Source organism: Diadema antillarum, unplaced genomic scaffold (assembly GCF_040938485.1).
Source record: "Diadema antillarum isolate AM-2024a unplaced genomic scaffold, OU_Dant_1.0 seq00001901_RagTag, whole genome shotgun sequence".
In the NCBI taxonomy this organism is placed as follows: Eukaryota; Metazoa; Echinodermata; class Echinoidea; order Diadematoida; family Diadematidae; genus Diadema; species Diadema antillarum.
In genome coordinates, this window is record NW_027272567.1 from 366,326 (window position 1) to 381,226 (window position 14,901).

Below are 14,901 nucleotides of genomic sequence, written 5' to 3' on the forward strand. Positions count from 1 at the left end.
GATGAAGGACTTTTTTTTAATGTTTAGAATTGGCGCTTAACCCGTTTTGCGATAAAAACTCTTCTTATGCAAATTAGATGAGGTGGTGACGTCGACATCTGATATCTACCAGTGAGATGCATTGATATTACTGTATCTTTTTTATAGCCTATAGCAATGACAGCGTCTGATAGAAATTGCTGTAATTATAGATTATACACAGAGCATAATTGCTATACGTATTGCTTGTACTAACTAATTAACTATGAGGCCATCACATGTATCTAAAATCGAGTATATTCACCTTAAGAGTACCAAAGTGTGATGTCAAATCTGAAACTGGTTCTAAGCAACCTCACCTTGGCTCGAGTGGTTATTACGCACACCTGGTTCCAACTCAGGCTATGATCAAAGATTATGACGCCGTCACTTTGGTTTTCGCACGGTGGCCCTCCGCCACCTCTCCTCCCCCCCCCCCCCCCCAACAGGGGGAGGGGTAGCTCACACAAAGCAACAATAACTGATTTCATTTACTTTCTTTGATTTGAGAGGATGTGAGACGGGAAGTAGGAATACCTCTTTAAAGGGGATGGCTAGTAACTGATCAGTGGGAATCAGTGGAAATGCTTAGAGATGATTGTTCCAATCCTTATGGGATTCATTCAAGAGTTCATTGTAAACATTATCTATTCTTGTGTGAAAATGATTTGCTTCAGAATGGTCTCATATTCAAGTAATGTGCAGTTTAATGCTTCCAGGTTAGCGTCCCTGGTCAGTGACGGAGCATTAGTCTGCACATTACTTGAATATGAGACCGTTCTGAAGCAAATCATTTTCACACAACAATATATGGGTGAGAATTTTGAACGATGTACAATTGCCAATTTTCGCAGCTTATGACATTCTTTCCCTTAGGACACGCCAGGATGATCTAAGAAACCAGATTTTTTTCATGTCATCTCAAAGATTGGTAAATTTCCTTTCAGGAAATGTATGGTTTGGTTGACTTTTACCTGATATTTTTCATTTGACAAGGACTTAAAGCGTAAAAATACGGTAAAAACGCTATTTTCACAATAATTTTTGTTTTTCAAACTAATGATGTGCCTTTTTTATGGTACGTAGCATCTAATATCTGACCATGTTCTGGATCTGACATATCATGGGTATGTATCACAAATTTATAAGAACTTTATGAGCACGTATGAAATTACAGAGAACAATTGAAATATCAAAGCCCTAAACAGACGAACGTCCGTGATGCTCTCAATTCTATCGCTGCTGCAAATTCTACTTCGTTGTCCCAATTGTAATGTATATGAAAATTTGGTGTTCCACCTAGTGAACATTTCCTGCAAAAATTGTACGTCTGCTGGCTGTACATGGGACGTTACATTCTTTTATACAAAATTATACTCAGTTTTCGTCACGGACGTGCTTCCACTATTTTCTAATAAAGATCGTAGCCCATTAAACGTTATTGGCGATATTGTTCTGAGTCGTAATCAACTAAGATCTAGCCACAAGATGATATGTTTGTTTTGAGTTTCTGTCCATCCTTTGCCGAATAGGAACCGAAATTATATATTAAGACGAACCTCCGAGAAAAAAAGAACGTCCGTGATGATTAACTCTTAAAGGCAATCGGTCGTCGCAGGCGATTCGCAGCTCAGTAGAAAAGCACGACAAGCTGCTCCTCCCGTTATTGTACCCCCGTACGTACCGAATGCCGAACACGACGCTACGCAGCGCACCAGCGAAAACCAGATGGGGCACGAGAGCCGTGCGAGCCGTCCACTGTAATTTCAACATGGACGCCCGAATACCTACCGAATGGGGCCGAATGGGTGCACGCACAAAACCGCACAACAGCCATGTGCATGAAAATCTCTCCTACGGGTCCCCGTCGCGACACAACAGTAGAGCTGTGTTGTGTACGTACGTACGTATCTGGCTGCAGTCTCTGTTTATTTGCACTATGGTGCCAATTTCAGCAATCTAAACAATAATATTTTAAAATGTCTGAAAATATTATATAACAATATTTTAAATCATTCATATATTACGTTGTTTAATATTTGGTATTTATAAATATGCTTTGATGAAGAAATATTAAAACTCTAAACTTCATGTATAGCAAGTTGCAATGCTCATGGCCATATGGCGGGTTGTTTTGATCTCATTGGCAATTGTCTGCTGCGTCAGCTGTGTTACAGTATGTTGGGCCGGATCGGAACATAACAAAGTTGGTATAAAGTCGTCGGTACCGGTATGTCAATATCAATAATGTGTGTGGTATGCGTGTACTGTTTCGGATTAGCCTTGGCTTTGGTTTAGTAATGAAACCTCACAATGGAGATCAAAACAGCCGTCCAACTCGAGTAAAACGTATCTACTTGTTTGACGCTATCGACGAGTGGAGAACGCAGAGAGACGTGTTCTTAGCATGCTTAGGACAGGGAGGTTTCCTCTCACCTCCCTGCTTAGGACAAGTAAGAGACCAGTGGCAGAGGGGGAAGCTTCAGCGTCAGCGTGCCGATGAAAAATTTGCTTTCCACTTGCTGGAGTTGCATGAACAGTTTTGCAGGAATTTAGAATGTGCAAATTCGTGTTACGGCATGCACGGTGGAATTGTAATGCCACGGCCAATCAAGCAACTCCAGCTGACCAAGTCAACAACTTCAAGGAATCCAGATCCAGATGATGTGTAAGTAACGTTAGAAGTCTATTACATGAATCAATGATTGAAGTGGAATGACTTTTTCTAATCTATCTTTAACTGCTAGGGCCTTTGCGTTTCATCGACAAGTAGGCCTATTTTTCTATGTATAATTCCGCGAAAAACTTCTCTAAGTTCTCATTTATGTCAAATTATGATAACGCCGTAATCGAAATGACATTTGCTGGGTCAGTTTATCGCTTCTTAAAAACTGACCCAGCAGTAGGCAGCAAATGTCATTAGTCAGGGAATCGCAAGTAGTGGTAAGTTTTTTGTCATCACAGTATTGAGAATTTAAAGTATTTCATGTGCAAATGTAGAATCTAGATAGATACAGAGAGGTCACTTTCCTGAGCAGCTAGCGTCAACAATCCAGGTTAAATTTGCATAGCCAGATTTCATGGCTGCGATTCAAATACTGTTTGTCCCCATTGATTTAACTGTATAGCAAAGTCTCCTCTTTCATCATATTTAGGGGCCCTACATTTTAAGTTTGGTTAAGGAATTTTGATAAAGATTGTAATTTTCATAAGCTTGGCAAAAGTTTCAGGCATCTATGTTGCATTTATAGTCAAACTTCCAATGCATTTGGTCCAATAATTTGAAACCAAATTCAAGTGATCCAGTGAAGTGTACATCTTTTCATGTGAATTTCTACAAGTATGTTGAAATGTAAATTCTGAAGAAAAAAAAAATTGATCCTTTACAGTTGAAATTCGTTAAAGTTTGGTTACACCGACAGTGTCAGGTCAGTGGTAGTAACTACAGAGTTACAGTAGTGTACGTACAATACCCTTGTACGTGAAAGTTACAGTTTTATTTACCTTCACATCTTCATATAGGAGTGTCTAATAGGGATGTTGATTGGTGTGGAAGTTGTTGATGAACAACAGTTCATAAGAATCCATTGTTTTAATTCTAATACAGATATTGGTCATAGGTCAAGGGGCAATATGAACCTATCAGTTTGTAACATGCTAATATGTACAGGTATGAGCTTCATCAAGTACGATTAATTGGTATCCGTGGCACATCCCTTATTTGTTGATCAAAGGTACGCCTCTGATTGGTATTTTAATCAGTGTTTGGTAGAAAGCTAACCCATTACAATGGCCTTGCGATGTTACACTGAGTTGACTATGGACAAAGGTCTACTGTCCGCGATTTTCATTAATTTGTAGGGCATTTTTCACACATAACCTCAAATACTGATACCTGTGATAGGTTTATTTATAATGGTTATCCTTCACACTGTATTGTTGAGACAATAGTGTTCTGTTTGTTTGTGTAAGAGGGAGATAGACAATAATTTCTTTATGCTCCTGTCTGAAGAAGGCATTACATCTTATTTGTCATGTACTTATCTATGAGTTTTAATGTTCACTTTGTGTGTGTGTGTGTCTTTTTTTTAAAGATTATTCACGCCAGGCTAAGCTGACAGAACTATAACTGTGAGTTTACCTAGTCAAATGAAAGGGTTTCGGCATTGCTTCTTACATATAGTATATTCCAGGCAGGTGATACAACGCTCACCTTCTTCATATTAGTTAGTAAAACAATGAAGAGTGCAAAAATACTGCATAAATGTGCAGTGCAACTGTGGCCGTTGGCCGTTGGCCCTGCACGGGCACAGTCGCTTCCCCGTCCTGAATTTATGTACACACGCCAGGGCAAGTACATGATACAGGCAGGGTCTCCGACCCAATCGTCCGCGTTCAGAATAGACAACTCGGCGGTAATATCCGCTACCCATGACGATGTGTCATCGTCCATGATGGCCACCTTATCTATTATAATGTGGTCTGCACTCACTAATCTGATCTGATCTGATGATTACAGTATAGTTGACGAGTGACGACGATCGACGATGCGATGAAGAGAATGCGTAGTCGTACGAAGTATACGCAGCTAGCTACTAGCTCATGCGAACATCACTCACATTACACAAAACGTACTGTCCCGCGCTCAGCAAGCGATCGCGAGCAATCGAGATACTATAGCGCGATACATTGCTTTAGGGATGTCTTGCGCACACACACATTTCGCTTCGTAGCAACTTCGGAAGCGAGTTTACGTGCTGCCGCCCGCGGCTGAAATATGTCCATGTATCCTCGCGACTGGGTGTCTTTAATGTGCCAGGCCCAAAACCCCTAACGTGCCAGAGGTTTTTACCTAACGCCAGAACGTTTCGAAACTGGACTGACAATGAAATTTAAAACCGCCATATTTCTGAAACTATTGACTGTTTTGAATTGAGTTCTACACAACATATATCAAGAAATGTTTGCTCTTTCGTGTCATGCAGTCAGTTTGCCACAATATCTATCTGAATCTGAAATATTGCAAAAATATTTGATACATCAAAAAAATTATTAGAAATTTGTGTGTAGTATGGAAAAAAAGAGTCAGTCTTGTTTTTTCTTCAATGGAACGCTCCCTTGACTCTGTGAGAAAGTTTTAGAGCAACATTTCCTCTTTCAAATGATAACAAAATTGCCTTCTAGAATTGTATGATTCCAAAGATACTAGCAGTTTATTTTGTCTTAGCAATTTCTCTTTCTGCCTCAGTAATTCATTCCCAAATCTGAGTCCTTTAGTCCCAGATCCTGTATTTGAAACTAAAGTAATTGTCCCGGGCCCTGGAATAGTGTCTTTTGTCCACCTGAGAAGGAAGAACCTGCTAATCCTCCTTTTGTCTACGCGGACTGCGGGCGGGCGTACTCTATTGAAATCGGCAGGCCTTTGTCCACGCGCAATTCCTATGCTAGCGTGGGGACGATTAGTGACGTTCACCAAAACAAAAGGATGAAAGACTTGACCGACGAACGAAAGCTGACCCTCTTTGAGGGACAAAATCAAAGCAGCTTCCCGCAGGACAGCGTCCAAGCGGAACAATGCGAGTGGAACCGCATAGACAATACACGCAGAGTCAGTAGCATACACACGCGTGGTTTACCTATGAGACATTTGATCCATACACATCTCGCAGAGGGTGCGCCCGCTGCGGATTTTCCCGATGTGAAAAAAATACATCTAGCTGAAAAATGCTGCATTTACTCAAAATTTTCCTATGTAAGCATGCTCATATTTTTAGTGGAAACGATGGCTATGCTAATCAGCTACCAGTACATATCATTGGCAGTTGCTTGGTGTAACACATTACGGTACCACAAGAACTTAAATGATCAATGCTTTTCACGCTGTTTTTAGTCGCCGATCGGCGACCATGGCACGTCAGGACTAAGGTCGCCGTTTGGCGACCATGGCACGTTAAGAGTTAAAACGTTTTCGAGTAAGACACCATCTTGCTTTGATGGGGAAGATACATTTTACCTTTGGCTCTCTAACCGAGGAGCTGCATGTCATTTTTGGAGCGGATTGAGGTTTGTCCGCAGTTTTTCACCATGCAATTCACCGAAAACCAAGCAAATAATATTTTTTTTTTTCTCTGAAAATTCACCTTCTGTTCCCCCTATGAGCAATACAAATGTGGTAAGGATGTCAAAGTTCTTATAATTTGCATTGACAATACCTTTTAAAAATTTTGAAAGAGTAAGGAAGGCTAGGTAATCTTTGCCGATTAGTTATCCGTCCTGGAAAATGACCCTAGTTGTAGAACGAACGTCCGTGACAATTCCAGCGAACGTCCGTGACGTAAGCAACCTCACTTATAGGTACAACTTGTCCCGAAAGTGTCCTTTATTCTTTAAAACTTTTGGCTCCAATAGCGACACGGAAAGTTTTTCAAAGTAAATAATGAGTTTACAGCAGTAGTCTCAAAATTTTTAAGGCGTTATGTGATCATGATGAACAAACAGTTGAAAATGTACTTACAATTTTACGATTATTTTCCCTCTATTTATACAAAAAACAGCTTAACACTTAAAACAAAGTTTTAGGAAAATGGAATTTTGTGTAATCTGTAATTTCGGTGCATTCAAATTTCTTTCTAATGAGGTTCTGGAGACAATTCGTACTGTTACAGGTTCTGAAAGTTTCGTTCACGGACGTTCTGTCCGAGAAAGGAAATTTCTGATAATTACAAATACATCACTGCATATTAACTCTTAATGTGCCATGGTCGCCGATCGGCGACCATAGTCCTGACGTGCCATGGTCGCCGATCGGCGACTAAGAAGAGCAAGAAAACTCCTGCTCATTAAAATGTTTGTGGTATCATAATTACTTGCACTATGAAACTGCCATTGATATATAATGATAGCAGATAAGTGTATCTATCGTTTGAACTAAATATTTGTGTATGCTTACATAGGATTTTTTAGAGTAAATTCATGATTTTTCGACAAGGTATGTTTTCTTCGCGCCGGGAAAATTCGGCGTGAGCGCACCCTCTGTGAGCTGTGTATAAATCAAAAGTCTCATTGGTAAACCACGCGTGTGTACGCTATTGAGTCTGCGTGTCTTTTATATGAGGTTCCAGTCGTCTTGTTCCGCTTGGATGCTGTCCTGCGGGACGGCTGAAAGCATGCTTTCATTTTGTCCCTCAGAGAAGGTCAGCTTTTATTTTGACGGTCAAGCCTTTCATCCTTTTGTCTGTTTGATGTACTGTAATCGTCCCGACGCTTACATACAATCAGATACAAAAGAAGAAAACGCCTTTGTCCTTGTGTATGCACGCGTACCAGCAAGCGAAAACTTGACTCGTGAACTAAGCCGCACGGCACATCCATATAATTTGCGTTGACGTGATCGTCATTGTTTTTAGCCTGTCATTGCCGGTCTCCTTGTCCAAATGAAAGTGAATACCAGGAGAAATTTAGGTTGGCGTACTTTAGGACTAAAGACAGAATGGTAGAAAAAGAGGGGGAGGTGAAAAGGGTATAAAAATGCCCAGGTATAGTCCCCTTTTGTGTATGAATGTGTCATTACATAATATCATTAGCGCTGGAAAGAGTTCGATATACACACCTTGAGAAAGGGAAGTACTGAATACATAATGCAGCTGGTATGGTATTGCCCGACATCATAGTAATTTCGTACGCATATTTCTGCGTACTTACGATCTTCAATACTCGCGGGACCTCGTAGACTGGCCTCACAAATCGTTTATAAGGACCGAAACCGCAAAAATAGAATGCAACACAAAAATGCAAAAACGTTAAGAAATTCACATTTTACCTCAGATTTAGAAGAAGATGTCGATTTATCAGTCAGGCACAGGCGCAGAAAACTGCGCCTCCCGCCAGGCGCAGAAAACCGCTACTTTGGGGTTATCCGCCCGAGCGCCGAGCAAGTGTGCCCGCTACAATCGATTCTCGTAGTTTCCGCGAACAGTCGGTTCCATTGATATCGTCTGTGTACCAGGCGCCCGTTACTGCTTTTTACTGATTTGCAGTGCACTAGGTACTGTATGCAAGACAAATTGCCAAAACACGATAGTATGTATGTGTATACTGCACTGTATCACCATAATTATATCGAAATACAGCATGATGCATCAGGCACATCCAGAGCCACACGCTCTCACCAACAAACACCATGCGCTATATAGGTCTCTCCACACTGACCATAGCTCATTTATAAATCAAGAAATAGGCTAGTGAGATTGAGAATGAAGTAGGAGTCATTGGGATTACCTTGCTGTTACGATGTTACGATGTTCTGCTTCCTTTGCAGAATCATCTGCAATTAACTCCGTTAACTCATGTTTAACTATATGTGCTCTCCTATATAACTCTGTCTCTCTGGAATCTAATCTAAAACTGCAATACTTATCGCATAGCCCCTGCCTCTGTGCTTTGCCCATGGTCAGTTCAAGACCAGGGAGGTACGAGGTAGGCCCCACAGAGAGCCTGGCCGCACTTTCACAACACTTTCCTTGTTTTAAACTGCTGCCCTATGTTTACTCAGCAGAGATAAGAACCCAACCTGCCGGGGAGAGTACCACAGAGAAGAGAGAGAGGGGGAAAGAGATGATGCGTTGAGAGATGAAAGGTGGCTGTGCTGGGGGAGAGAAAGGGAAAGAAGCCACGAGAGGAGATGAGAGAGGAGAAGGGAGAGAGGAAGGTCTGATAGGAAGGAGTACATTTCTGTTACACTAGCCAACACCTGTTGCACAAGGCTAAAAGGAGGGCAAACCGGTGGTCATTCAAAAAACATTTACCTAATTATGTATTCCGACCAGAATTACGCCAGATGTCAAGGTTTTATTCTCCTAGAAATGATTATTATGCAAGATTAGGTATTTGGCTTACTACAGAGGAAATATCAGAAAAGTGTCAAGGTTAGAATTTTCGTACGAAATTAATATCGATTAGGTGTCTTCATCACCTAAATTTTCTCCATGCCTTTTACACTACGAGCATCGCGTGGCATGATGGGTATTGTCATTATAATATTCATGATAGCAGAAATCGGCGCTTTTCGACAGGCGCAGTTTTCTGCGCCTGTGCCTGACTGTTTATCGCAAGATTTTATCATGGGAACTATTCAAAATGTTCGTATTAGACATTTTGCGGTGAGAAAAAAAATGAGCCTCATTAGCCGATTCTTTTTCTCTTTGTCCTCCCCTCGGTAAGAATACTAGTAGGTACATGTAGTGAACCTTGGGTAAGAATTGTGGTTCTGGTGCAAGAACAAGATGTGAAAGCATTGACTATGCCATTACGAAAATCATGTACCTAATTATAATGCGATTTTTTTTTTGCGGTTGTAAAAGACAACTTTTGATTCTTTTTTAAATTTTTGGAGAGAAAGATATACTTGAAGCCTATTCTCCAAAAACCTGAGTGAATAATTTGCGTACTTTTGCTGAATTCGTATTTTCATGACTTTGTGAATAACCGGTGTTATTTTTTGCCGACATTTCATCCACTTTGTGCTGAATTCAAAGCCACAAAAAAAAAGGCGTTCGGTGATACGATCCGCTCTCCTACTGTATACATAGTAAACGATTCATAGACATTCACAAAGCACACATCGCGATAGCTAATGTCCTATCTTTTTGGCCCTTTGCATGCGTTTATCGTGTACTTTCTTCTGACGATAAGTGTCCCATGTTTTGCAAAATGGTAAAGTGCTCAACAAAACTAGTCAACAAAAGGAATTCCAATGTTGACATTGATCAAATCCAAAAACGTACGTGAAGGACTTTCCAAGATAGCGGAAGTCATTCAAACTGACTAAACTCTCACTAAAACCCTGTGGACTTACGAACCTTATTGCTATCTGCACCGCGTAGTGCGCCGTGTTTTCATTTCTGTTGTTGTTATCGTACGTATCGAGGGCTGCAAATTATTATGACGTTACACTTCTGAAGATCGTTTTATAACGGATTTTTGACTCGGTGAAAAATCCATCGGAAATACAAAATAAAGATATTACTTTTGACATTTCTGGGCAATGAATCGAACCGCGATATGTCTTTATTTCTTCTTATTGTTGTTGTGTATCAATGAGCTCCTCATATACTTGGCGAGCAACTCTTGCACTTCCTCTTCTACAAAATTTCGTGAATAAATTTGGCAAATACAACAGATCACAGTACTGTAGGCTGTCTTACTTGACACCTGACGCTGTTTTACGTAATTTGTGCAAAGTGCAACGTGATTTTGACCTTTTTTTAGCTTAGCTTTTTTGTTCTAATCTAAGATAGAAATAAGTGTACCTGTATAATCAAACCTTTTGTTGTGGAACTTGCCTTGATTCTTGTTTATGTGTTGTTTGATATGTGTGTGTGTGTGTGTGTGTGTGTTCTTTTTTTTTTGGGGGGGGGGGGTACTATCCATACAAACGATCAAGACGCAGCCTTTTTCAATATTCAATAATTGGTGCAATTTGGTCATACAAGAATGTCGTTAACTCAAATCTTTACTTCACAAAATAAGTGAAGAAGTCGAGGTAAAATTATTATATCTCTCTATGATATATGAATAACTTCAAATTATTGTTGTAACGTTAACCTCAATATCCATCTGTCCCTTCTCTCTCTCTCTCTCTCTCTCTTTCTGACAGAATCGCTTTGTCTCTCAAACTCTTGTTGTTACTAATACCCTATTGGCGAATTTCATTTCTTCTTTTTTTCTCTCTCTCTCTCTCTCTTTTTTTTTTGGGGGGGGGGGAGAGAACTATATACTCTAAAGAGGAATTGCTGTACAAGGCTTCGTGCATTGTTTCTTCGTACCTTGCGTCTCGTATGATTTGATGCGGATATAAAAACTGTTAGCTTACATGTTGACGTTGTTGTACAGTACGTTTGCATGGAGTGTATGATTTGATGAATTCCTTTGTTGTGCATGTTTTCAGCTTCGCTTATTATACTTTTCCAACCTTACATGCAACTAAGTGTGCTAATAATCATACTCTAGCTTTGTTTGTATGTGTGCTTTTGAGTCTTGTTTGTCGGTTGTTTATTTGATTTTGTGTTTTTAGGCGAAGAAGAAACTGACGACCTCGATCTATTTATGTATACAATATATATATATATATATATATATATATATATATATATATATATATAGAGAGAGAGAGAGAGAGAGAGAGAGAGAGAGAGAGAGAGTAAGAAATATACGCATATTATATACTTACATATTCATATATATATATGTATGTATATATACATATATATATGTATATATATATTATATGCACACATGTTTATTATCATTATTATTATTATCGTTATACTGTATGTCATAGATAACTATTTTTGGAACGTCGAGTTCCATTTCCATTCGTCACATCTCTCTCTCTCTCTCTCTCTCTCTCTCTCTCTCTCTCTCTCTGTCTTTCTGGCAATAGTATTCTCTCTTCAAACTGATCTCACTCCACATATACAGCCTGTTACTGAATATACATTGCACCTTCTCTCGTCAATATCTCTAGATACTACTAGTATCCTTCAGTAGTTACATACACTTCAGTTTTGCAATCTCACTATAATTGATCAGCTTTGATCTGACATTACACACTCAGCAACGCTGATTAAATTACAAATAAGAAACAGATGAGTATAGTTTATCTCTTTCACTCGTCACTGTGAATAATGCTTTATTTTCAATTCCTCATTCACACGATGACTAGTGATATCCGGAAAAGAATTCACTGCTCTTACATTGACAACTTACATGCATGTAATATGTGGTGATATGACAATTACTTATTCAAATGCGATCGTGGAACTCGCTGTAAAATCATGACAGCGGCTACTTATTGTTGAAGAGCCAAGGAATAATTACACAATGACATAAATAACCCCACATAATCTAAAGTTTGATAAGATACACCATTGAATTCATAAACACGACAATATACCATCGAGATTCAGAATTGCCACTGACAAGTATACATTGTAAGTGTAATGAGCACTACACAAATCCATAATTCCATAATTTGTCGGACATATGTATGTATACAAAATAAATTACTAGTACAAGTTGATAATAAACTTGCTAGTGGCACAATCACTGGCATATCACTGGTTACTCATGGGGATCGATTTGACCCATAATATCAACCTTTTCTGATAATACAAGAACTTGTGAGCTACATCTCAATAAATTATCACATTGTCATTGATATTTTGTGTATAACCATATCATCAATATGAACGTTTATCTCTTTGTACAGTATTTGATTTTTTTTAATGCTATTAATTACTATTTCGAAGACTTACGGATAATAAATAACCAATCCTTACAATTACGGGAATATCACCATTACTGTAATGTACATACATTGTGTGTACACTGTAAATAGGCAATGTAATATGAGAGATAACTTGGCAGAGAAATTCATGTCTAAAGATTTCATGTTACCCTGGCTAATGACATAATCATTGGTAATTGGGATCGATTTGACAGACAATAACCACCTGGTTTTGTGTACATGCAAATGAGTACAAGTGAGAGTACACGGAACGTTTCTTTTGGGGTGAAGTTCAGACAGATATCGCGATTATACTTCAATACATCTCAGTCTTGGATCGTAAAACCAATAATGTCCATGTAATTACAATGAATCATGCACCTGGAAATGCTTGCCATCTGTGAGCTGTAATTTGAACATGCATATTCTATAAGCAACGGTAGACAGGCCTATACACGACAAGTTCATGACATTGTTTAGAGTTCATGTCATCAGAAGACTCAGTGTTTGTGACCTATGATCGGAAATCTTTTCTGGTGTGGTAGATCTCGAAACACGGGATGCAACACATAGCAAGTCCACATTGTCGGCAGTATGTCCTCGTCTGTCTTCGCCTTCCCCTCCTGCGGTCCGAACACACGTAGCAGTCAGGACGATGTTGTCGATCTTCGAACTCTGCTGGGAAGTGGCGCTCAGTCAGTCTTGCCTCGTTGTCGGCGATGGGAGGTGACGGTGTCCGACGATAGCGAGATGCTCTGTAGCCGTTCAGCAGACCCTCAATCACCCGACATCTGAAGTCGCGCGTGGACATCTTGTGGCCAGCCATGCGAAATGCGATGTAAGCGTTCACGAGAGCTACTTCCATGGTGAAGTGGTAGGTTACGCGGTATCCCTTGATTTTCTTATGAGGGTAGCGGTAGTAGGACATGCGTTGATCCATTTTGTCTACGCCGTTCATGAACCTGTTGTACACGTCAACAGTTGCTGGCTTCTGAATCGTACGGCGACCTCCTTCGGCGTTCTTACTCCGTATCTGCTTCTGTTTGAGATCGTTGCTGCTGACGGTCGACAGCACGTTCACGAGTTTCACGTCATGCCAAGTCACTGCTGACATCTCCCTCCCTTTGGCGAAAAACACGGGATCGTCACCTTTCGCAAGGTGCAGACCACCACGTCTGATCTCTTCTGGAAGTCCTCGTCGGTTGCTCCTCACCGTTCCACAGGCTCCAAGTCCGTTCCGTGACAGATCCTCGTAGAGCTTTACGGAACTATAATAGTTGTCCATCACGATCACGCGATCCGTGTTGTAGAATGGCTCCGTCAGCTGTTTCACCAGGGCTTCAGTGGCGCTGTCCCCATTGTCTTGTCCCTCGGCTCCGACATACTGCCGCCACCGCAGACAAAATCCCGTTTGGGCGTCGCAGAGCATCCAGAATTTTATCCCCATTTCCGTGGTTTGTTTGGGATGTACTGTCTGTAGGAGATTCTTCCTTTGAACGGCGCCAAGCTCTCGTCGATTGACAGGTATCCCCCGGGAAGGAAATGCTCAAGGTACGTCGGCTGGGACATATCGATGAGGGGGCGCGTCTTGTGAAGGGGGTCGAAACCGGGCTGTCCACGGGGCACGAGCTTCTCGTTGTCATTGAAATGTAGGAAGGTGTTCAATAGCTGAAATCGATTCCTGGAAATGACGTCGGCAAACCCAGGAGTCACTAAGATGTCGGAGTTAGCCTAAATTTCTGTGCTCCATGCATTGAAATAAACTCTTGTTTAGAAAACATCTAGTTCATCATGAAAAGGAAACAAACTCTTAGTATTTAGAGTTTTAACCAATCATGGCATACCTACGTTGTTATTTAACCCAGTGAGGACGGACTGATTTTGCTACAACACACATTTCCCATACACACCTGCCCGAGTATACTCATGACTTGTCCTCAATGGATCAAAGGTTTGGTTTTTTTTTCTAATTTCTTCATGTGAGTTAATAACCACTCTGCCAGATGCGTACAGATTTAGCATGTTAACATACACATCTTGAGTGACTGATGGAGTAACAGAAAATGCCGAGAGCTATCAGCTACTAATATTTGATACAATACTTGCTATCAGTAAACTACCCATTTTACAGTGACTGCTAATGATGACTATACTCCATTTAAGCATTGCTCATTGCATCACTCCTACAATCACATAAGGCAAACTGGTAATGTAGCTACTGTCCTATTTATTGGAATCATCATCACATATGAGATGATTTCATGTAAATAGAATGCAGGATGATACAAAAGTGCAAGCCACCATTTAAGTCTAAAACAGACTGGTGACCCTTTCTTACCTTGTAGAGCCCAAAGAAACCCAGGTCCTTCATGACCGAGATCGCGCTGACACGGGGCCCAGTCTGGATCTCGCCAGCTACCTGCAGCCTGATCTTGACAATCTCCAGGGGGTTGGTGAACATCACCTGGGATGCACCAGCCTATGATGGGGAGAAATGGGTGACAGGGAAAGATGATTAGCATAATTCTTGAAGAAGGAAGCCCATTAGCTGATCACATCCCAATCTCCTTGTTGCAGCCATCTACAGCACCAAGGGA

The 14,901-nt window shown here is 40.5% G+C and overlaps 1 protein-coding gene across 1 annotated transcript; it reads right to left on the reverse strand.

The window, feature by feature from the left end:
• Window positions 1-12,818: 12,818 nt before the first annotated feature.
• Window positions 12,819-13,733, reverse strand: LOC139713069 (piggyBac transposable element-derived protein 4-like). The gene has a single exon (XM_071624830.1). It carries the CDS (start codon window positions 13,731-13,733, stop codon window positions 12,819-12,821), a length of 915 nt encoding a protein of 304 aa, XP_071480931.1.
• Window positions 13,734-14,901: the final 1,168 nt, after the last annotated feature.

Excerpts from the sequence above, each read along its gene's own strand:
- LOC139713069 (XM_071624830.1), bottom strand. The coding sequence starts at position 13,733 with ATGCTCTGCGACGCCCAAACGGGATTTTGTCTGCGGTGGCGGCAGTAT.